Source organism: Oncorhynchus keta, chromosome 13, assembly GCF_023373465.1.
Source record: "Oncorhynchus keta strain PuntledgeMale-10-30-2019 chromosome 13, Oket_V2, whole genome shotgun sequence".
NCBI classification, from domain to species: Eukaryota; Metazoa; Chordata; class Actinopteri; order Salmoniformes; family Salmonidae; genus Oncorhynchus; species Oncorhynchus keta.
In genome coordinates this window covers 21,706,584-21,730,448 of record NC_068433.1, presented here as the reverse complement: position 1 = coordinate 21,730,448, position 23,865 = coordinate 21,706,584, and the positions used below count along the sequence as shown (strand labels likewise).

The 23,865-nt window shown below is 43.5% G+C and overlaps 1 protein-coding gene across 4 annotated transcripts in view; it reads right to left on the bottom strand.

Annotated features, from left to right (window-relative positions):
- fxr2 (FMR1 autosomal homolog 2) overlaps positions 1 to 21,847 on the bottom strand; it is a 29,053-nt gene extending 7,206 nt beyond the window's left edge. The window contains exons 1-11 of one of the 4 annotated variants that reach the window (XM_035783664.1): positions 21,194 to 21,847; positions 18,434 to 18,486; positions 15,382 to 15,475; positions 14,344 to 14,430; positions 12,253 to 12,401; positions 11,778 to 11,871; positions 11,416 to 11,532; positions 11,126 to 11,296; positions 10,925 to 11,003; positions 10,544 to 10,701; positions 10,094 to 10,180 (exon numbers count right to left, since the gene is read on the bottom strand). In XM_035783664.1, coding sequence (XP_035639557.1) covers positions 10,094 to 10,180; positions 10,544 to 10,701; positions 10,925 to 11,003; positions 11,126 to 11,296; positions 11,416 to 11,532; positions 11,778 to 11,871; positions 12,253 to 12,401; positions 14,344 to 14,430; positions 15,382 to 15,475; positions 18,434 to 18,486; positions 21,194 to 21,244 — 1,140 coding nt within the window. In that variant the 5' untranslated portion in view covers positions 21,245 to 21,847. The remainder of the gene's footprint in view (positions 1 to 10,093; positions 10,181 to 10,543; positions 10,702 to 10,924; positions 11,004 to 11,125; positions 11,297 to 11,415; positions 11,533 to 11,777; positions 11,872 to 12,252; positions 12,402 to 14,343; positions 14,431 to 15,381; positions 15,476 to 18,433; positions 18,487 to 21,193) is intronic. The other 3 variants (XM_052459692.1, XM_035783665.1, XM_052459693.1) reach the window with 3 other exon arrangements.
- Positions 21,848 to 23,865: the final 2,018 nt, after the last annotated feature.

Genomic DNA, 23,865 nt, shown 5'->3' with positions numbered 1-23,865 from the left:
CCGAATCGCAGTGCAAGCTGTGTTGCTACAGAAGCTGGTTCAATACCTGTGCTGGCCTCGACTGGGAGACCCATGAGATGACTGCAGGTTTTTGGTTTCTCACCCTCAAAAGAAAACACAATTCTAAATAAAAGCTGGCTTTATATACAAATTGAACAATGTCAAGAAATACCCCCCCTCAAGTTATATATATTTTTAAACAGTGATTATTATTCATTTTGAATTATATAAGAGCCCCTTGGATATTTTCACAGATCTATTATTACCCCTGTTATTAGCAGGACAATATATATAAAATATTGGTAATGGCACCCAAATTGCGCAAAATGGGATTGCTTGGCAGATCTCCAGCTGTATCCACTGAAATAGCAGGGCGCGCGCGAGGTTCAAGGCATGGGGGCAGGGGATGGGCCGCAGAGCCACGCACAAAAGACAAACCTAGCCCACGAGGAAGGGGTGGGGGTAGACCCCCACTCCACCCCACTGGGTAGCACAGAGCAACACTTGAGGGGCATTGCACTAATCATGGTGCTGACTAGGGAAACGTTCCTGCTGTTCTTAGTGCCTGTTTGCATGTTCAAACTAAAGCAATGTAACTAATAATGGCGTGAAAAATGCTCCTTAGATATTTATTCAGAGGGCAGATATGGTTAAATATTAAAAGCATTAGACCTCTCACTAAAGGCATAAGACAAGTTATTTTAAAAAATGACATGAAATGCACACATTTGTAAATCCCAAACTCTGAAAGTAATTGGAAAGGTAGATACAAATGATGTTGACATTGTGGTTACAATAAAGAAAGCAAACAAAATGTAAACAAGATGCTGTGTTTTATTTACATTAGCGGGGGACAGCTGGTGGCATTTTGAAAACAGGTTTTCAAACACTTGTAGCCAGATTAGCAGGACACTACTCTTTATAGCCAGGCTACTGTAGGTGTGAAAGTCACCTTTCCAGTACTCTTCACCCCGGCACAAACTGCACCCATAACAGTTACCATTCAAAAACTAGCTGTTTACCCCCCAAAAAAGGACATTGTGACCAAAGAGAACAGACATCGTTTTCATCAAGCCAGCTTCTTTCTATGGCGCTACCCGTTCCAGGGTTAGGATTTTCAAGAGGACTTGAAAATGAGCCGGAACTGAGATGATCACCCGAACTAAAAAAGGAATTTTGGTTTAAAAGCATTTTCTATACAAAAAAAACAAACATGCATATTGCCTATCAATGTGGAGGCATACTGTGTAATAAAAAGCAATTAAAGGTTCAAATAAAAAAATGTGAATGTGTTTTTGCAGAGAATACAACCATGCCGACAACCATCCGTGGAGATCAGTGGACAAAGGGCTGGACAACAAGCTGCACCGAGACAAAACACAAGGTTGCCAAGAAAGCGGTTAGTTTTGCTAGATTCTTAAAATGTGTACGCAGCATGTGTGTGTTGGAATCACTTTTAAGTCTTCATTGATCTACCGTTTCTATCATAGGCCACTGTAATCGATGGGGCTCAGGGTGGTACCATTCTGCTCATCTGATGAAGGTGCACATGGATCAGATTCAAACTTTGAAGACAGAGATTGAGTCATTGAAGGCAGACCAGCAGAAAGAGAAACATTATCTGAGGGAAGAGATACGGGCGACAGCTGATGGTCCAGAGCGAGGCAGCATTGGTGGAGAATGACACGTTGAAGAGGGCGAGGAACGAGAGGAACGAGAAAGTTACAATCCATGCCAGGCACACCTGTGAGCTCTGGAACTCCACCTCCCGACAGGCAGAGTCAACATACCTGGCGGGTTCATCAGGTCATCCTGATACTTCCATTCCTCTTCTGACAACAGAACTTGACCAACTGCTCACTGGGCAGAGCAAGGGCCATCCGGACCATTATGCTGTTCTGCTATGTTTACTTGTGAGACTGCACAGTAGCCTGATAAGATGTAAGCCACCAGCATTTGTTTAAATACTTTATTATCCAAATGTAAAAGCATATACTGTACAATACTGTATTTCTTCATCAGCATCTGTATAATAAAATGATAAATACTCATTCAAAATGCAGATGTTTATTAGTTATGAATCCATAAAATTACTATGGGAATAAATATCACAGAACGACAGAAATATTGGAACAAAGATGTCTAATGAAGGTAAACTAATTTCAGTTTACTGGAAAAATACTCTTTCAAACACACACGGTCACGTTGTACAGCGCCATTATGGCTATTGGCAGGTAGCTGGACAATAGACTTGCCTACGAGGGTAAGGGTGAGAATTCTATCATCAAATGTATTTCTTAGTTAGGTTGGCTGTACTACAACTAGGCGTGATTGGATTAAACTGAAATTGCAACCACCAGAAAAGATCAAACAAAAAAAGTATTATGCATCACATCTGACCGTGATTGGGAGTCCCATAATGCAGTGCACAACTTGCCCAGCATTTCTCTCCCTCTAAAAACAGAAATAAATATTTGGCCTTTACTCAGATTACAATCACTCACTTTAATTCCCCCCCAAACAAAATAACCTCCAAAGTATTGTTATATATTATTAAGTTGATGGCACAGTCCTATAGCCCAGCACCTACATAAAGCTGAGTGACTCACTCATTCATGGCTTTGGATCAAAATAAGTACCAACATTCTTTCTGGTAGTCTTTAATAAATAAATGTTTTGGTTATCCTGACCTGGACACCATGTACAGTATTATAATAGCCCATTATGGGTTATAAGCAGGACAATATACCTTTACCAACACCTCTCTGTATTTTGTTACTTTGTGGATGGGGCCTCACGAGTGGCGCAGCGCAAAATGCATTGCTACAGATGCAGGTTCGATACCCGTACCCGCCATGAGGCGGCTTTTGGTTTTAATTTAGAATCCTCTATATGTAATTATTGGCTGCGAGTCACGCCATATTTTCCAATATACTGTAGGCCTACCGTAGGTGACATGAGTCCCACTAGTGTTGAGTAATGTGCTGTTAAAAGTGGTGTACGTCTTATTTAAAGAGCATATTGAAGTTTGAAGCAATAGGATTTGAAGCAATAGCCCACAACTATTTTAGCACAGTTTCACACTGCGCTGGGGCAAGCATGGGCACTGGTCTTGATAAATCAATGAGATTTTTATTTTCACTGAATCTCCGTTTGGGTATTGGTTAGACAAAAATTATGGTGTAGAAATGTTATGCTCTTAGTGTAACCTTTATTTAACTAGGCAAGTCAGTTAAGAACAAATTCTTATTTACAAGGACAGCCTACTCCTTCCTCCGAGTTGGGGAATTGAACCCTGGTCTCCCGTGTGCCTGCACGACACAGCATTCTTTAGCTAAATAGCCCAGTACTGTAGCCTACTCCCTTCCCTACGCTGCAACTTTTAAAGAACGAACCACTGTACATCGGCTACGGAGAGTGTGATCACACAGTCGTCCTGGACAGCTGGTGCTCTGATGCAAGGTTCAGTGTTGCTTGCCTTGAAGAAAGCATAGAAAGAATTATGCCCGTCTGGTAGGCTCACATCACTGGACAGCTCGCAGCTGGGTTTCCCTTTGTTATCCGTAGAAGTTTGCAAGCCCTGCACATACGATGAACGTCTCAGCCGGTGTAGCAGGATTCAATATTAGTCCCATAGACGCTTTACCTGTGATGGTTTGTCTGAGACGTTTTACACTTTTTTGTAATTTTGCAGACGCTCTAATCCAGAGCGATTTAGTGCGCATACATTTTTGTACTGTCAAGTATTGGTCCCCCATGGGAATCGAACCCACAACCCTGGTGTTGCAAATGCAATATTCTACCAATTGAGCCACATGCGAGACATGCATATGTATGCAACAACGCATGATTGTTGTCTGTGAAACACAGCAAATTCCTACACTTTTTGGCCTAAATGCAAAGTCTTATGTTTGGGGCAAATCCAACATGTCACTGAGTAAATACCTCCTTATTTTCCAGCACAGTGGTGGCTGCATCATTGTATGGGTATGCCTAACATCAGCAAAGACAGGATAGTTTCTCAGGAAGAAAATAAGCAGGATGAAGCTTCGAACAGGCAAGATTCTACAGGAAAACCTGCTTCAGTTTGCTTTACACCAGACACTGGGAGAGGAATTCACCTTTCAGCAGGACAATAACCTACAACAAAGCCAAATCTATACTGCAATTGCTTTACAACACAATGAACGTTCCTGAGTGGTTGAGTTACAGTTTTGACCTAAATCAGACTGAAAATCTATTTCAAGACATCAAAATGGCTTTCTAGCCATGATCCAACAACTTTACAGAGCTCGGAGAATTTCACCCAAAAATTAAAAATGGGCAAATATCGCACAATACAGGTGTGCAAAGCTCAGACTAACTCAAGAAAACTCACGTCAAATCGCTGCCAACTGTGTTAACACACAGTTTTATTTTTCATTAATCCTTTAACACATTTGGAATTGTATTCCACTTGACATTACAGAGTATTGTGAAGATTGTTGACAAAATCACAATGAAATCCATTTCAATTCCACTTTGTAACAATAAAATGTGAATAAATCCAGGGGGTGGGGGTGTAGTCTTTCTATAGGCATTGTGTGTAAGATTCCTATAGGGCAGAGGCCAAGGTACATGTTAAGTTAAAAAGCATAGGTGTAGCTAGAAGTGGAGTCAGAAGTTTACATACACTGAGGTTGGAATCATTAAAACTTTTTCAATCACTCCACAAATTTCTTCTTAACAAACTATAGTTTTGGCAAGTCGGTCAGGACATCTACTTTGTGCATGACAAGTTATTTTTCCAACAATTGTTTACAGATAAATTATTTCTTTCAAACTTAGTGCCTCTTTTGCTTGACATCATGGGAAAATCTAAAGAAATCAGCCAAGACCTCAGAAAAAAAATTGGAGACCTCCACAAGTCTAGTTCATCCTTGGGAGCAATTTCCAAACGGCCGAACGTACCACATGCATCTGTACAAACAATAGCACGCAAGTATAAACACCATGGGACCGCGCAGCAGTCATACCGCTCGGGAAGGAGACGAGTTCTGTCTCATAGAGATGAACGTACTTTGGTGCGAAAAGTGCAAATCAATCCCAGAACAGCAAAGGACCTTGTGAAGATGCTGGGGGAAACGGGTACAAAAGTATCTATAGCCACAGTAAAACGAGTCCTACATCGACAACCTGAGAGGCCGCTCAGCAAGGAAGAAGCCACTCTCCAAAACTGCCATAAAAAAAGGCAGACTACAGTTTGCAACTGCACATGGGGACAAAGATTGTACTTTTTGGAGAAATGTCCTCTGGTCTGATGAAACAAAAACAGAACAGTTTGGACATAATGACCATAGTTATGTTTGGAGAAAATAGGGGGAGGCTTGCAAGCCGAAGAACACCATCCCAACTAGAGGTCGACCGAATCATCGGAATGGCGAATTAATTGGGGCCGATTTCAAGTTGTCATAACAATCGGAAATCGGTATTTTTAGACACCGATTTTACCGATTTTTATTTATATTCAAATATATATATATTTAACTAGGCAAGTTAGTTAAGAACACTCTTATTTTCAATGACGGCCTAGGAACGGTGGGTTAAACTGCCTTGTTCGGGGGCAGAATGACAGAGTTTCACCGTGTCAGCTCGGGGGATCCAATCTTGCAACCTTACAGTTAACTAGTCCAATGCAATAACGACCTGCCTCTCTCTCGTTGCACTCCACAAGGAGACTGACTGCCTGTTACGCGAATGCAGTAAGCCAAAGTAAGTTGCTAGCTAGCATTAAACTTATCTTATAAAAAACAATCAATCATAATCACTAGTTAACTACACATGGTTGATGATATTACTTGATATGATCTAGCGTGTCCTGCGTTGCATATAATCTGACTGAGCATACAAGCATACAAGTATCTGACTGGGCAGTGGTAAGCAGATGCAGGCGCGTAAACATTCATTCAAACAGCACTTTCGTGAGTTCTGCCAGCAGCTCTTCGTTGTGTGTCAAGAATTGCGCTGTTTATTACTTCAAACCTATCAACTCCCGAGATGAGGCTGGTGTAACCGAAGTGAAATGGCTAGCTAGTTAGCGCGCACTAATAGCATTTCAAACGTCACCCGCTCTGAGCCTTGGGGTGGTTGTTTCCCTTGCTCTGCATGGGTAACGCTGCTTCGATGGTGGCTGTTGTCGTTGTGTTGCTGGTTTGAGCCCAGGGAGGAGCAAGGAGAGGGACGTTACACTGGCAATACTAAAGTGCCTACAAGAACATCTAATAGTCAAAGGTGGTCCTTCTGTGGCTCAGTTGGTAGAGCATGGCGCTTGTAACGCCAGGGTAGTGGGTTCAATTCCCGGGACCACCCATACGTAGAATGTATGCACACATGACTGTAAGTCGCTTTGGATAAAAGCGTCAGCTAAATGGCATATATTATTATTATTATTATTATTAAAGGTATATGAAATACAAATGGAAAAGAGGGAAATAGTCCTATAATTCCTATAGTAACTACAACCTAAAACTTCTTACCTGGGAATATTGAAGACTCATGTTAAAAGGAACCACCAGCTTTCATATGTTCTCATGTTCTGAGCAAGGAATTTAAACGTTAGCTTTCTTACATAGCACATATGGCACTTCTACTTTCTTCTCCAACACTTTGTTTTTGCATTATTTAAACCAAATTGAACATGTTTCATTATTTACTTGAGGCAAAATTGATTTTATTGATGTATAATATTAAGTTAAAATAAGTGACGGTCACAAGACGCAGGCCTCCTAATTGTCCCTAGAATTTCTAAGCAAACAGCTGGAGGCAGGGCTTTCTCCTATACAGCTCCATTTTTATGGAACGGTCTGCCTACCCATGTCAGAGACGCAAACTCGGTCTCAACCTTTAAGTCTTTACTGAAGACTCATCTCTTCAGTGGGTCATATGATTGAGTGTAGTCTGGCACAGGAGCGGGAAGGTGAACGGAAAGGCTCTGGAGCAACGAACCGCCCTTGCTGTCTCTGCCTGGCCGGTTCCCCTCTTTCCACTGGGATTCTCTGCCTCTAACCCTATTACAGGGGCTGAGTCACTGGCTTACTGGGGCTCTCATGCCGTCCCTGGAAGGGGTGCGTCACCCGAGTTGGTTGATTCACTGATGTGGTCATCCTGTCTGGGTTGGCGCCCCCCCCCCCTTGGGTTGTGCCGTGGCGGAGATCTTTGTGGGCTATACTCAGCCTTGTCTCAGGATGGTAAGTTGGTGGTTGAAGATATCCCTCTAGTGGTGTGGGGGCTGTGCTTTGGCAAAGTGGGTGGGGTTATATCCTTCCTGTTTGGCCCTGTCCGGGGGTGTCCTCGGATGGGGCCACAGTGTCTCCTGACCCCTCCTGTCTCAGCCTCCAGTATTTATGCTGCAGTAGTTTGTGTCGGGGGGCTAGGGTCAGTTTGTTATATGTGGAGTACTTCTCCTGTCCTCTTCGGTGTCCTGTGTGAATCTAAGTGTGCGTTCTCCAATTCTCTCCTTCTCTCTTTCTTTCTCTCTCGGAGGACCTGAGCCCTAGGACCATGCCCCAGGACTACCTGACATGATGACTCCTTGCTGTCCCCAGTCCACCCGGCCGTGCTGCTGCTCCAGTTTCAACTGTTCTGCCTTATTATTATTCGACCATGCTGGTAATTTATGAACATTTGAACATCTTGGCCATGTTCTGTTATAATCTCCACCTGGCACAGCCAGAAGAGGACTGGCCACCCCATATATGCTCTCTCTAATTCTCTCTTTCTTTCTCTCTCTCGGAGGACCTGGGCCCTAGGACCGTGCCCCAGGACTACCTGACATGATGACTCCTTGCTGTCCCCAGTCCACCTGGCCGTGCTCTGCTCCAGTTTCAACTGTTCTGCCTTATTATTATTCGACCATGCTGGTCATTTATGAACATTTGAACATCTTGGCCATGTTCTGTTATAATCTCCACCCGGCACAGCCAGAAGAGGACTGGCCACCCCACATAGCCTGGTTCCTCTCTAGGTTTCTTCCTAGGTTTTGGCCTTTCTAGGGAGTTTTTCCTAGCCACCGTGCTTCTACACCTGCATTGCTTTCTGTTTGGGGTTTTAGGCTGGGTTTCTGTACAGCACTTTGAGATATCAGCTGATGTACAAAGGGCTATATAAATAAATACATTTGACATTTGTGATCATTCAGTATTGTTGTAATTGTCATTTTTACAAATACATTTAAAAAATAAAATAAAAATCTGCCGATTAATCGGTATTGGCATTTTTGGTCCTCCAATAATCAGTATTGGTATCGGTGTTGAAAAATCATATTCAGTCGACCTCTAATCCCAACCGTGATGCACGGGGGTGGCAGCATCATGTTGTGGGGGTGCTTTGCTGCAGGAGGGACTGGTGCACTTCACAACATAGATGGCATCATGAGGTAGGAAAATTGTGGATATATTGAAGCAACATCAGTCTGAAAATTAAAGCTTGGTCGCAAATGGGTCTTCCAAATGGACAATGACCCCAAACATACTTCCAAAGTTGTGGCTAAATGGCTTAAGGACAACAAAGTCAAGATATTGGAGTGGCCATCACAAAGCCCCGACTTCAATCCTATTGAAAATTTCTTAGCAGAACTGAAAAAGTGTGTGCGAGCAAGGTCAACACTCCTGACTTAGTTACACCAGCTCTGTCAGGGGGAATGGGCCAAAATTCACCAAACTTATTGTGGGAAGCTTGTGGAAGGCTACCCAAAACCTTTGAGCCAAGTTAAACAATTTAAAGGGAATGCTTCCAAATACTAATTGAGTGTATATGTAAACTTCTGACCCACTGGAAATGAAAGAAATAAAAGCTGAAATAAATCACTCTATTTTCCTGACATTTCACATTCTTAAAATAAGTGGTGATCCTAACTGACCTAAAACAGGGAATTTTAACTCTGATTAATTGTCAGGATTTGTGAAAAACTGAGTTTAAATGTATTTGGCTAAGGTGCATGTAAACTTCCGACTTCAACTATGTGGACTGGCAAACATTTATAGGATTTGATTATTTATTTAGCAACATAATGGGACCCACCCATACTTATGGGCCCTGCTCAAAAGTAGTACACTATAAAAAGGGAATAGGGTGCCATTTGGGATGCACATTTAGTGGGGAAAACCCCATCACTGCAGAGTTGACACAACCTTAAGTCATGTGACTTTACCATGTGCAGCAGTTTGATGTGATTTCCCAGTGGTTTTGTGAAATAAGCCATGTAAGAGCCAAACACTACGTTCTGCAGTGTGTACAAGGGGGTGGTCAGTTTAGGCGTTTTAGGGATTGGGCTAAAGTACAGACAGCAGTTTACTGGGAACTTTTGGTTAGGTGAGGTGGTTGAGGGTGGAAGGGTTGGAGGGTGTCACTTCAGAATGCGACAGCTGTCGCCACTGAGCCTTGTGTGAGGTGGCTGACGATGGGTGAGGGGGTGCAAGGATGAGTAGAGGGTGCGTTATTTTTGGAGTCTAGGGTCCAGATATCCTGTAATCTACACCCCTACCCCTCGTCCCAACCCTGAGTAGGGGGCTATTTTTAAAAGCACAGGGTAAGGGCAAAATGGAGCCGCTCTCAGCAGCTTTCACATGAGGTAGGTGGAGGAGGGCGGGACAGGTGACCAATTTGGAATGATCTGACACCACCTTCTACACACTACATCTACTCCCCTCTCCCCATACAGAAGTGGTGGTGTGTAGAATACACAGAAGAACACCAACCAGTGTAAGACAACGTCTTCCATGAATGTCCACATAAGAGTAGCTAGACTAGAACTTGCCCCGGATTCAGGGTCAGATATTTTTTCCATTCCCTTTAACGGTTATGGTTAGGGGGGTTGGGTAATCTGATCCTAAATCTGTGGGTAATGGGAACTCCTACCATGCGTCTATATTCTGGCCATTGGCCCACAGGACGTATGTAAGCATGTATAAAAAATACATAGGCATAAAGGGTCAATATATATCTTAACGTGTCGTAACAGAGAGGGGTCCAATGTTTAATTGACATGAGCAGAGGTCAGGCCTGAGAGTGGCAGTGATCTGTCCCCTCTGTGTGTGTGTGTGTGTGTGCGCCTCACCTGTAGGTAGGCCACATGGTACTCCAGTAGGGCCTGGGCGTTGCTGATGTTCTCTTTAGTTCCCACAAAGACAAAGGGGACCATGCCCTGGAGAGAAGGACAGTGTAAGAGAGTGGACTGGTAGACTGTTATGCTTCATTATACATTTGGAGGTGGACGAGTCCTGATGTTTAGTCATGGACATTTGGACACATTTGTGCATTTCCATAAGGGCCAAATAACTGGTGTCTTTAAATTGATGTAGAAATACAGAGGTTTCTCTTTGAAGGGACATTTTTTTAAATAAAGTGGGGGAAAGCACACTGAACAACAGTGATATACACCAACCGAAGGAGTGGGCCCAAGCAACCCCTCCTAGAATGGGTACATTACAGACATGCAGCGGAAACTGAAATGGGACAACTGACAGCGTCGACAGACCAAGCATATGGATTGCAAAATTCCATTCACCTCTTCTTTAGGGGCAGTGTCTTCTCTGCCAGCCCCCTGCTTGCCTACCTCCTCACGGGGAAGCTTTTTGTCATTGTCCCCCTCGATCCGGACCCGCACCACCCCCGACTTGTCCACAATCTCCTGGATGACTTTGCCATTCTTGCCGATCACTTTTCCTGGGAGAGGAGAGAGAGGAAGAAGAGGGGGCATTTGGAGACCAAGGATTAGCTGGATGAATCTGTAAACATGGGCACCCTCATAGATATCCTGACCAACTTGCCCTCTAGTTTATATCAAATTATAAAAGATGCCACAATTCAGACAATCTTTGTTTCTCAGTACATGTGTATGCAGGAACTTTCCTGATTGACTAAATCATGGGGGTGGGGCGTCACTCACCTACGAGGTTCCTGGGTACCTGGAAGTAGTCTTCTTTGAACTCCAGGAAAACCCTGGCCAGCTTCACCGCTTCTGGGGTCTGCAACGCAAACACAACATAAATCCAACCTGCCATTAAACACATACAGAGAGAGATAAAGGCTGACACACACACGCTGACACACACCAAGACCCCACTCTCACCACAACATACCCACCCACCTCTCCGTAGATCCTGAAGGTGCAGCTCTCCTCCTCCAGTTCGATGGCGGTGACACCAGGCACCTTCCTGGCCTGCTGGATGTTGGCACCGTGGGAGCCAATGGCCAGACCCATCAGGTCTTCGCTTACCTTCACCTCTTCCTGGTACGCGGACGCCAGCTGCTTACTTGTCTGGGGGACAAGGACAATAGGGTGTCTGTCTACATGTTGATGGCCAGTCTCCAGGTTACATTCTCATGCGTGTTTGATTCTAACTGAATGAACATGGGGGGAGAAGTGTGTGTGTGTACCTCAAGGTGTTTAGTGGCTTCTTCGTTGCGGGACATGAGCATGAGCTTGGTACGGATGCTGCGGAAGTGCATGTCGCTCAGGAGAGCAGCACGCTTCACTGTTGTCTCATTTGTTGACTAGAGAAAGCAGAAGTGTTAGTCTGAGAAAGCTGGTTAAAGAAGAAAAAGGGACATTAGTAAAAACGCTAGCCTTGTAGCACTGCTCTCAGAGTAGGAGAGCTGATCTAGGATCAGGTCCCCCCCAGTCCATATAATTGCCTAATAATGAACTAAAAAAGGCAAACTGATCCTAGATCACTAAGCTTCTCAGAGTAGGAGTGCTGAATACAGGCCCTGAAAGCAGTAGTGGCTGTGATACTGACCAGCACGATGAGCTCGTGTGAGGCTGCACTGTAGAAGATGCAGTTGGCTCCAATGGCTTTCCTGAAGTCTTTATGGATGTTGTCGTTCGCACAGCTGTTGGTTAAAAAAAAGAAAAAATAACTTGGGTCAAACCACAGTTATTCACAACAGTGCACTATGTTGCTACTGTGAGAGGCTGATGGCTTGCCCAAAAGACAGCTCAAAGACAAAGCTCCAATGACAACATTTCGATGTGTATAACTGTCTAAACAAGAAACCCTTCACAAACAGCACCCTATTCCCTACATAGTGCACATTGTTACGAAAGTAGCCTTTCAATAAATATGGAGCCATTTCAGGTGCAGCCAATGTACTTCAATGACTAGTGGAGTAACATGTTGCCTCTGGTTGTTCAATCTGAGTACAGTACTACAGCGCCGCCTCAGTGGTGAGGATGGTGTTGTGCACTGCCGGGATCAGAGGTCAAACACTCACATGTTCCGTAGGTCTTCTGGGATGGCGATGGGGACCTTGTGGAAGGAGTTTCGGGAGGAAGGGCTGTTGGGGTTGACGGGCCGGATGCGTTCGTGCGTGACGATCTCGTTGTATGTGGCGTCGCACGCTGCGTACTCGATAACGTAGAACTAAAGGGTTCAAATAGAGAGACAAAGGTTCTCAGAGATGGCGAAATTGCAAGAGAAAGAAAATATTTTATGAATAGAAATAGACCCAGATTAATATAAATATGGGTAAAATAACAAGGATAATTTAAAAAAAAGAGTATATTTTACACAGAGCTCCACCATAAACCTTTATTAATAAACAACGTTTCAATCCTGCAAGGATCTTCGTCAGATCATTTCAAATAACAAGGGTTTTCAGAGATTGAGAAATGGCAAGAGAAATAATGTGTGCAGAATAATAATAATGGGGACTATATATAGTGTGTTAGGCTAGATGAGGTACTTCTACCAAACTACCTAGGGAGCAAACAGAGCAAACAATCAAACAGCCAAAGACGTAAATTATTCATTCCACACAAGACAACTGACATTGAATATTCATAGGGCTTTGGGTCAAGGTTAATCAGAAATGGCACTTCTCTTTAAAAATGTAATTCAGCTAAGGTTTTATTCATGTGATAAATTAACCAATAGTCATTTTCTTAGTCCCTTCTGACAGAGCGCGAGAGATGGAACTCCACACAAAGCACAAACCACACAAAGCTGACATTGCAAACCTTTATCACTGATCAAAAGTGTGGTCAAATCCAGCATCAAGCCTCACTAACGCCGTCCGCATGCTTCCCATTCGAAACAGTTTGTGCATATATTATGACGACAATGTGACGTTTCTGTTTGTTTTGGTCGCCGGCAAGGTTTTTTGGGGAACTGCTAATAATACTAGGTAAATTTCATATTCACAAATGCAAATGGTCTAATTCAAAACCAAACTTTATTCACTTTATAAACGAACTTAAACAATATGGCACTACTTTAACTAAAATGAAAAACAGAAAAAAAATTCTCGAGCCAAGCGGAAGTTCGGAGCCAAAGTCCACACTCCATTGGTCATTAGTAGGGATTCTTCAATTAAGTGTTTGTTGTCATTCAACGATACTCGTTTTCATGCACATTGACAAATAGTCTACAGCGCCAAACATCTTGGACGCAACATTGCACGACTTAGATCCCCTCTGCAAAATTATAAAAATGTACAACAGATTTCTTAAATCATCTAAGATCAATTCTGAAAACTTTGAAGAAGCATAGACTGGCTACGGCTTCTTAGGATGAACAAACAGTTCCATTACCGCCTTCTCGTTTTCCAAGCAAAGGTTGTTTTTTTTAAATGCGAGTGCACTCGTTCTGTTGGCCTAGCCGAGTTCGGTACAGCGTCAGCCAAACTGAAGCATGCGGAAGCCTTAACACCCCCCCAGTCACATTCTACTGACCCAGGATCAGTCTGCCTGTCTGGAAGACAAAGTGGTTGCGTCCCAATAGTGCACTACTTTTGAGAAAAGCCCATAGGGCTCTGCTGGTTAAAACTTAGTGAACTGTGACTATTTATTTTTAAGGTAGTTGCTTCAGCTTTCCTTCTCAAAGACTAGGTGGGATCTACAGAAGTGCTAGGGGTCAATAAGGAATGTAGAATCTGTGTGTAGTCTAGTTGACCCTACAGTACGTGCCTGCCTGCTTTAAACAAGCTATGTGCTCCCTGCTGCATTAGTTATCCCAATTAGCCTACATTAGAGTACTGTGTGTGGGTCTATACAAGGGATGACTGAGGGGTATCCCGTAGTGGACGGAGCGTGTGTGTAAAACGCTGATGCATCACACAACATGCACATGACATTGCACAAATGACTACTTGGACTGATCAAGAAAATTAAAAAAGGGGACTATTTAGCAACAATACACCAAAGTCTTGGTTGAGATACAGGGATGTTGATCACCTCTTCACACAAGAGAGTGAGACCCGACCATGTTGCATGCAAGCACACAGAATTGTTTTTAAATCACACGCACAGTGCCCCCCCCTAAAGACCCCATGCCGGCCCCAGTGTGCACCCGACCCCTAACTCACCAGTCCCTGACTCACCTCTCCCTTCATCATTCTCACCCGGGCCAGCCACCAGCCACATGGCTCCTGGTCATTGGCCCTCGAGTACACCTGTTGGAGGGGTAGACAGGATATGATTATAAAGGGACATACAGGTGTTTATACCTGTTCGGGTTGCAAAATTCCAGTAACTCGCAGGTTTTTACAGAAATTGTGGATTTCCTGATCATTTCATCCTGCTTAGGGATGCCCCAGAGCAATGATACCAGAACAATTACAAGAAGAGGGGAAACTTTCTGAAATCTACCATGTAACATTAACCAAACAGGTCAGGCAGAATATTTAGTAAAGTGATTATGTAATGATATGATAAACAGTGAGATGGAGTGTCTCTCCATGGCGATGATGATTAGAGTGCTGCTGTGCTGAAGAATGGAATCCTAGCTGGCTAATCATGTCTAAATTGGACTGTGGTTAATCCGTCTCCACATCGCTCTGCCGTAGTGAACAGGACTCTGGGTAATCTCTGGACTGGCTGGGACCCGGGCTCATGGGTAGTAATCTCCAGCTATGAATGGAATCACGACGGAGGAAGCAAACTAAACCACTGATAGCGATATGGATTAATGTGTGGTATGGAATGCTTTATGACATCACATGTGGGTAGGGTCAGTGCTATCCAGGATCCTTGAGACATCCCTACCCTTACTTAAACTTAACCATTTAAAAAATGTCAACTTTAATGCGGTAGGGACATCCCAAGTATCCGAATAGCACGGAGCGTGTGGGCAATGGACTAAACAGGAGGTAGAAACCAACCAAGGAAGGAGTTTCCACTGTTTTTCTGGTCAGTTCACACAGTGAGGAAAAACTCCTGGCCCTCAAAAAATAACGAGGGGAATTAGGTTGCAAAATTCCAGAAACATTCCCAAAATTCCCAGGTTCTCTCAGAAATCCCAGGTGGAAGATTCCTGGAATGTTTCTGGAATCTGTTTTGCAACCCTAGTGGGAGATAGTGGGATCTGGAGAATTTGGGGACATAACATGAGCGGGCAGACATACCTCCACCTCCTCTCCCTCACCGATGTCCTTGTGGTAGTCGGCTGGGGGCGGCAGCCGAACATCACTGAAGGGCAGCTGTCTCTCTGGTTGCCAGCTTTTTTTTGGGGGGGGGAGAGAGAGATGGCAGCGAGGTGGAGAGAATGAGGGAGACAGATGGGGAAAGGGGAAACAAACACCTTTCAGTTACAACAGTAGGAGGAACATCAGCTGACCCCCCTCTTCCTGTCATGTGATTTATGAAAGTTCACCTCCTGTCCAACACTTTATATTACATTGACAGACATCGCCACACCAGTTCGGTCCAGAATAAAGTCTGGGTGTGTGATAGATCAGGCTGATGGAGGACCTATAGGAGGACGAGCTCATCGCAATGGCTGGAATGATACCAAACAAACACATGGAAACAATGTGTTTGTTCCATTGATTCCATTCCAGCCATTACAATGAGCAAGTCCTCCTATAGCTCCTTCCACCAGCCGCCTCTGGTGTGTGCGCATGTGTAGCAGAAACTTCCCGGAACACAGACCCTAATGAAAGTACCATCAAGAAACAGGAGCGAGACCCAAAAGCGTGTCAACCCCGAACATAACTAAAGCTTAATAGTCATTCTGCCTGAAGCGGTGTTCTCTAGCTGACAGACAAATCACTTGGTGACAGGCAGTCAGTGGGGGCCAGGAAGTGAGATGAATGAGCATTTACAAGGGGAAAGCCATAAACCTAATAAGAGTTACTGGATTACATATGGTAATGATCCTAAGACACCACCTATAATGTACATTAGATCATTTATCTACAGGAAGACTGTGGGTGAGAATCAAGCATCATATAAAACTAGGATATCCGGTAGGTAGTAGCGTGTCCTTTTACATAACACACTCCAAAGGAGAGCTCAGTCTAAAAAAAAAAAAACAGTTCAACCTACTGGCTTCAGATTCACAGAAATATATTTATGTAAAATGTGAGGGGGTTCATCATAGTTGTATTTAGGGATGAAACGGTTACCGTTTTCACCAAAAAAAAAATCCTGACGGTTAGCATTACCGTTTCAATTTTTAATAATCAAAACCATGTTTGATTAGCGAGGTTGGAAATAACTCACGGTAAAAACTGTCCAGCATCAACCAAAGTTAGCAACAGTCCGCCACGTTTTGTGTGAAAACATGGAGGAAGGCAGTGACAGGACCAAATCTGAAGTGTGGTCGTATTGTGGGTTTTATAAGCGTGCTGAGGGAAACTGAAATCGAAGATGGTTCCCAGTCTACAGAACATGCTAAATAAATATGTTTTTATTAATAAAATAAATAGATGCGAAAAGGGGGCAACACTTCAAATCTCTTGAGTCATTTATGACCACCACCTAATAAATTACCTTGCATTCGCTATAAAATAACTTTTAGCTCATTGCATGACGTGGGGACTTTGGAAAGGGGGAAAATGTTATGGTTTGTCTGTAACTTACTAATAGTTTGTCTATAATGTAAATTTAAGCTTTCAGTGTTACCTACTCCTGTAAAAACACTACACGTTCTGCTGCTGTATGTGTCGTGTGTCTGCACACGATAACACGTTATGTAGTTCGGTCGCCCTACCTAACATATTTTGTTCATTTAATATCTGGCAGACGTCGACTTGGTTTTAAAGTGTTCCAACAGGAGAAACACTCTAGACTCCTGTATTTATGTCAATTGTTGGGCTCATTGCAATGTGTGTTGTTATTTTAAATGTCAACACAGCACATTGGATTTGTTTACATATGGTTGTATTGTTCTCACATGCACATTGGATTTGTTTACATATGGTTGTATTGTTCTCACATGCACATTGGATTTGTTTACATATGGTTGTATTGTTCTCACATGCACATTGGATTTGTTTACATATGGTTGTATTGTTCTCACATGCACATTGGATTTGTTTACATATGGTTGTATTGTTCTCACATGCACATTGGATTTGTTTACATATGTTTGTATTGTTCTCACATGCACATTGCTTTACCTGTGTTGTTTTTATATGCACATTTGATTGGCTTACTTTTTTATTTTACCTTTATTTAACCAGACAAGTCAGTTAAGAACAACTTCTTATTTTCAATGGCGGCCTAGGAACAATGGGTTAACTGCCTTGTTCAGGGGCAGAACAACATTTTTACCTTGTCAGCTCGGGGATTTGATCTTGCAACCTTCCGGTTACTTGTCCTACGCTCTGAACACTAGGCTACCTGCCCCCCCAACTTAAGGTTGTGTTCATTAAAAATCTGCACTTGGGAAACTTACCTCTCATGGCCACATGGTGCAATCTTTAAAGTTATTATTTTAATGTTTACGCACAAAAAAAGTGCATAGTGATTCTAATTTGAATGGATGTCTTTCAATATTGTCACTATAATGGTGATATGAAATTTAAACACTGTTTCATCTCTAGTTGTAATATAGGCTAGCTAGCCAATATAATATAAAGGTCAACCCTATTTTGAAATCAGTGGTTCAAATATGAAGGAGAATGGTGTCAAGGAGCAGTAGCCAGCAGTCTCATAGAAAGCATGGCTTTTCATTCATTCACGTAGTATCTCACAACCAGCTACTCCTACACTTCCACAAGGCAAGAGGACAGGAGGGAGGGAGGTTATTGGAACGGCAGAGCCATTCCAAGAATGGCAGGGGCCACTGTCCAGCCCCCCTGCCTGCATACCATAGGGAACTAAATTTAGCAGGGGACTATATTTATTTACAGAGTCAACTAGAGAAAGAGGAACAGGGGGTAGGAGGAGGGTGGCTAGCGAGATGGGATGGAACAGGACAGGAGTTCCAGAAAGAAGGGGGGGGGGTCTATAAAGGTTTTGTGGACAGCTGTGTCCGGACCACAGGTGGTTCTGAAACGGGGATTTCAGGACAGTAAAACTAGGCCAAAGAACTGGGGGAGAGTGATGACTTGAGCAGAGTGGCTAGACTGGTGATAGTGTGCAACTCGGACAGATCTTCCATGAGTCAGTAACCACACAAGCAGAGGGTCAACTCTACACGTTATGTCACGAGAGAGAATGAAAACTTACTTGTTTTCGAATACTATTGTGAGTGAGTCTTCGTGGACATCTTTGATGAACCCCTGAAAAAGAAGAGAGAAACCCCAACGTTATGTTAGGCAAACGTCTACGCCACTGACTGATGGGAGGGCAGAGGGACTAATGGGTAGACTCATAACCCATGAAAGAACTATGACTGTTACTGAAGACTGTAGCCATCTTGGGGACAGGGAAATATAACTGAAACTCTCTGGATGTGTGAGAGCTCTGGGGAAGTGGCAAAAAAACAGAATTATCTTGACAGCAGTAGACTGTCCTGCTGTGCTGGACATCTCTCATTTCAATGTAATAAATGTGGCTTTGCGTGTTGTCAGAGGGTAAAAACAGGTCTGACTATATGGGTATCAAAAGCGCACACGACCGTGCCCACTGGAGAAAGTAATGCGATACCATATCCTTGATCAACAACCATTACGAGACCCCCTCGCCCAAATCTGTTCCTCATCCATCACAGTCAGCCATTAACAGATCTATCACAGTGGCATAAACTCTCCATCAGGGTGGGAGTAGAGCGGAGACATGGGGGGTTGCCACGGTGCTCAGTGTTACACTGCCTTAAATGGGGCCGATGTCGCTGGCAGTGGCACTAGGGCCTGAGAGGGAGTGTCAGAGCTGAGGTGAGGGAGTTTCACCTGCTGGAAATGAAAGGGCCGGCACTGAGCGAGCATTAGGCTATGTATGAAAGCCCTTAGCATTAGATTCCCTCATATTACACAATCTTACAGTAACTTCACAGCTCTGCTGCCACTTTCTCAGGCCCCAAAGAGATGGCAAAATAGCCAGATGGAAGCCAGATTGAACTGCAATGTCACAACACAAACAGCCACCATTTCTGTCGCTGTCACGCAAAACTGCAGGCATGGGCACAGACTGGATAGGTAGTACCTACCACAGAGGAAAAACACTGTCCTGATAGCTGCTGTGTTGGAAGAAAGGAGGTAGGCCTAATGGCTATATTCCATTACAGGGCCTACTGAAGTAGCCACGTGTTGTGTGATGTAGTGAACAGTGTTCCATTCTATTATCAGGTCAAGGGTCAGGCAAGCCATTTGGCATGGCAGTCGTGGTCACATGAACCCAGGAGAGCACAGAGGTTAGAGTGGTCATTCACGGCCGTACAGTGATGTCACTCCTTCTCCGGCCATGTGCTGTTCCAGGAAGACTAGAACCTCCCCACATGCCCAAAGAGGGTCTCCTCTGGGGGTGCCAGGTCTGCGTAGAGTGGCGGCGCCAGGTCTACACCCCTGACATTACTGGTACAGCAGGATATTCCTTTTGGCATCTGTGTATGGGTTACTGTAACTGTGCAGAAAGGGCAGCGCTGAAGGGGATTGTAGTTTGTGTGTGTTACGCGTGTGCAAGACATCAGGCATGTCGTCTTCACCTAAATTATCCAACCAATCTGGTTCCTCTGGAAATCATAATCACACCTTTAGAATACACAGGGAGAACTTGTTCTCAACTAGCTTACCTGATTAAAAAGGTGAAATATAAATAAATAAAATCTGAACAAGAGTGAGGAGAGAAATAAGCGTGAATGGCCAGAGTGCAAAACTGTCAGCCAGTAAACAGAACAGGTGAGAGTGAGAGGAGTGTAAAAATAGTCTAAACCACGAGTCAATGAGGGGAGAGTGGAGCTAGAGAAGAGACCGGAAAAAGTGAGGAAACAAATGAGACGGGGCTAAACGAAAGAGGTAGAGAATGACAGAATGGAAAGATGAGGAAAAGAGGGATAGGAAGAGAGCATGGAAAGGGGGAGGACTATGGTGTTGACTGACTGGCGGAGTGTTGAGATTAGGATAATCTGTTCTACCAACACCTGATTCAGTCCCTCAGTCATTGTCAGCCCTGGGCCGTTCAACCCATAGCAAATCACTAGGGCCTATTCAACTGTCTGCCAGCACACACACACACACACACACACACACACACACACACACACACACACACTCTTACACTACAGCAACCATTTGGCACAGACATTGAATGAAGTAATTTGACTCAATTTGAGGAGTCACTAAATAAAATGACTGAAATCGTTGATTTCCCCTTGTTGTGTCACGTATGGTTATTAAGCCATTGTGGTGTGATGATGTGATGATTTTTTTGGAAACAGTCATGTGACTGACTGCCTGACAAACTAAGTAAGTCATTTGATTCACTGAAATAATGAAGGCTGACTCAGCCCACTCCTTGGAAAGGGAATTGAAGGGGGGGTTATTGCTCGGGATAAACCGTGAGAGCAAACTAACAGATCGATATTTCATTAGGTATCACCATTTCAGATGTGGCATCCTTCTCCAACCGACATTCTCGCCAATTTGAGAGGTTAGCTAGCAACTCCAACCAAAGAAAGGAGTGCCCGGGAAGATAGGTTAGGTGATGCCAGACAGACTAGGTAGCTAACTAGCTAACGTTAGCTAACTGAACAGCCCAAACAGAAAACATAGTTAAGACATTTGGAATTTAGCTAACAAAAACAGGCCACGACAAGCGTTCACCACAATGGCAAACCCTGATGAAGTAGAAATCTATGAATAGCGACCTTATCATTTGATGTTGGGCCTACTCAATGAATGATGCGACCCGAATCTGCCAACTAACAACGAAGATGAACTCACTACCTAGCTAGCTACTCTAGTTAAAACAAAACTATGTCGACTGATTCATATTTGTGGTTGTTTAACGTTAACGCATGACTAACCTAATTACACCGGTCATTTCCTTTACCTTGTAGAAGGCCCCGTTCGAGCCGCGAACCTCCACCGCCAACCCGTCCATAGTAGTCGGTAGGTCCCCACGGCTGGTCTTTTCTGAAGCCGCTACGACTCCGTGCGGTTCCGGTACCACCCCCAGCTTCCCTGCCGCTGGCCCGTCGCCGCTCTCCAACCGTTTGTGGATTTCCAGTGTTTCGGGTGGTGGAGGGAGAGGGGTGAAGGGGCTGGGGAGTTGGGTGTTGATGGGATCAACAGATACCGTTAGGTAGATACCGTCTCCAGCGGTCAACTTGACGTTTGCTCACACTAGTTAGCAAACTATCGATAGCTTTGTTAGCTGGCGTGCAACCGCACAATCAAGGTGCTGTCCTGCGTTGAGACGGGGACCGCCGCGGTCAAGTTGCAATGTGCTTCAAAGCTAGTAAACTAATGATGTTAGCTATCACCAACACCTTGATTCCGTCACTTGCGGGGATGTTAAAACAGGCATACAAAGGCAGCAGTCGATGTAATGTTTTTGTATAAAGTCGTCAAAGGAATTCCTTTATTTTATATTGAAGTACAATTTTGCTTGGAAGACTCCTCCCGATAAAAACGTATGTGGTGCACTATCGCCCGGCAACTCCTTTTACTCCAACCGCCCGTCCCCTCAAACGCACGCCGTGTTACGGAATGACCTCGAAAATCCCACCCCTCTTGAAAGATCCACCCAAAACGACATCCTGAATTATCATTGGTTAAAATAATCGTCAATCAACTCTAGGTGTGTTTTTATTGGTTCAATAGTTAGAGGTTGGTCAGTGTATTATCCAATAAATGAACCAAATATCAATTTTAGTCATATCTATTGGAGATGATTCCTATCAATTATGTTGGCCAAATTAACGTGCTCTTATGCTGCGTTCGTAACCAAGTGGGAATTTACCACATAAACTGAGAACTCCACTTGAACTGGCCTCCAACTCATAATTTACCAGTAGGAAACAAATTTATCATCCTGAGCTCCCACTTCTCCCACATTCTGTCCTCTGACGCCACCTACTAAGGAAATTACCACGATAACAGCATTTTCGGCAGTTAAATGCAACAACAAAACATTATTTATAAAAAGCAATCTCTTAATATGGTTTTTGAACACTATAATTTGTTTCCTAGATTGATTGCGGTACTTTTAGTGTATGGTTGACAACGTTTGTTTGCTATTAGCCACTCACTGTTTCTCAATGAGTTCAAAGCACGTAAATGCATCTAACTGGGGCCGCAGGTAGCCTAGTGGTTAGAGCGTTGGGCCAGTAACCGAAAGGTTGCTGGATTGAATCCCCGAGTTGACAAGGTAAAAATCTGTCCCTCTGCCCCGGAACAAGGCAGTTAACCCACTGTTCCCCAATAGGCTGTCGTTGTAAATAAAAAAAATGTCTTAACTGATTTGCCTAGTTAAATAAAGGTATAAAAATAAAAAATACATTCAGATTTACTACTTCACAACTGGAAATTACCACCTACCTACGTGGTTATGAACATAGCATTATGGCTAGCCAATTTTGTGGACAACTACATGCCACCATTAGTCTATGGGTGGTCTGCAGTTTCTCAGTGAAATGTTATTGAATGAAATATGCAATAAATCGGTATGACACTTCTTACTGCTCTAAAATCTATTTGGTGGAAAAACAACATTTTGACTGATTTCACTTTTCTATGCATTATTAGAATATCAGGTATAATTCAGTTAGGAAATGCAGGTATTTATATACATTTTGCAACATGTAAAATCATTTCAATTTCTAGTCCTAGTTGAAGAAATAAAAACAAAAGCTTGTAACCACAGATTCCTCCTATTCTACCCTGGTTGGTCGTTATGAAAGGACCAACCTTACAAAAACCCTATCTGAGGGACCATGGATGGCCATGACAAGAATAAGGGTTTCTTAAGCACAATGTTATGGTGTGTCTGTGATAAAGTGCTGCTTTGCTTTCTTGACATCATAATAGACCAAACAAGTCCTTACAGGCCCTAGTTTTATCATACCTGGACGAGTGCCCAGTTATATGGTCAAGTGCTGCAAAGAGGGACATAGGCAAATTACAGTTGGCCCAGAACAAAGCAGCAACATCTGGCCCTTATATGTACTCGGAGTGCTAATATCAATAACATGCATATCAATCTCTCCTGGCTCAAAGTAGAGGAAAGATTGACTGCATCACTACTGGTCTTTGTGAGAGGTATTGACGTGTTAAAAGTACATAACTGTCTGTTCAATCGGCTAACACACACCTCAGACACTCATACATACCACACAAGACATGCCACCAGAGGTCTCTTCACAGTTCCCAAGTCCAGAACAGATGCTAGATTACACACAGTACTATACAGAGCCATGACTACATGGATCTCTCTTCCACCTCAAGTAACTCAAGCTAGCATTAAAATCAGATAAAAAAACCCCAGATAAAACAACACCTCATTGCACGACGCAGACTTTGAAGAGACACACACTCTAAAACTCACACTCTACACACACCCACGCACTATTCTTAGTAATGAAATGTAGTATTGTAATATTGTAATGTAACAATGGAGCAATGTCAATTTGTATAATGTGCAATGTTTTGTATGATCTAATGTTGTATCTCTGTTTGGACCCCAGGAAGAGTACCTGCTGCCTTGGCAACAGCTAAAAATAC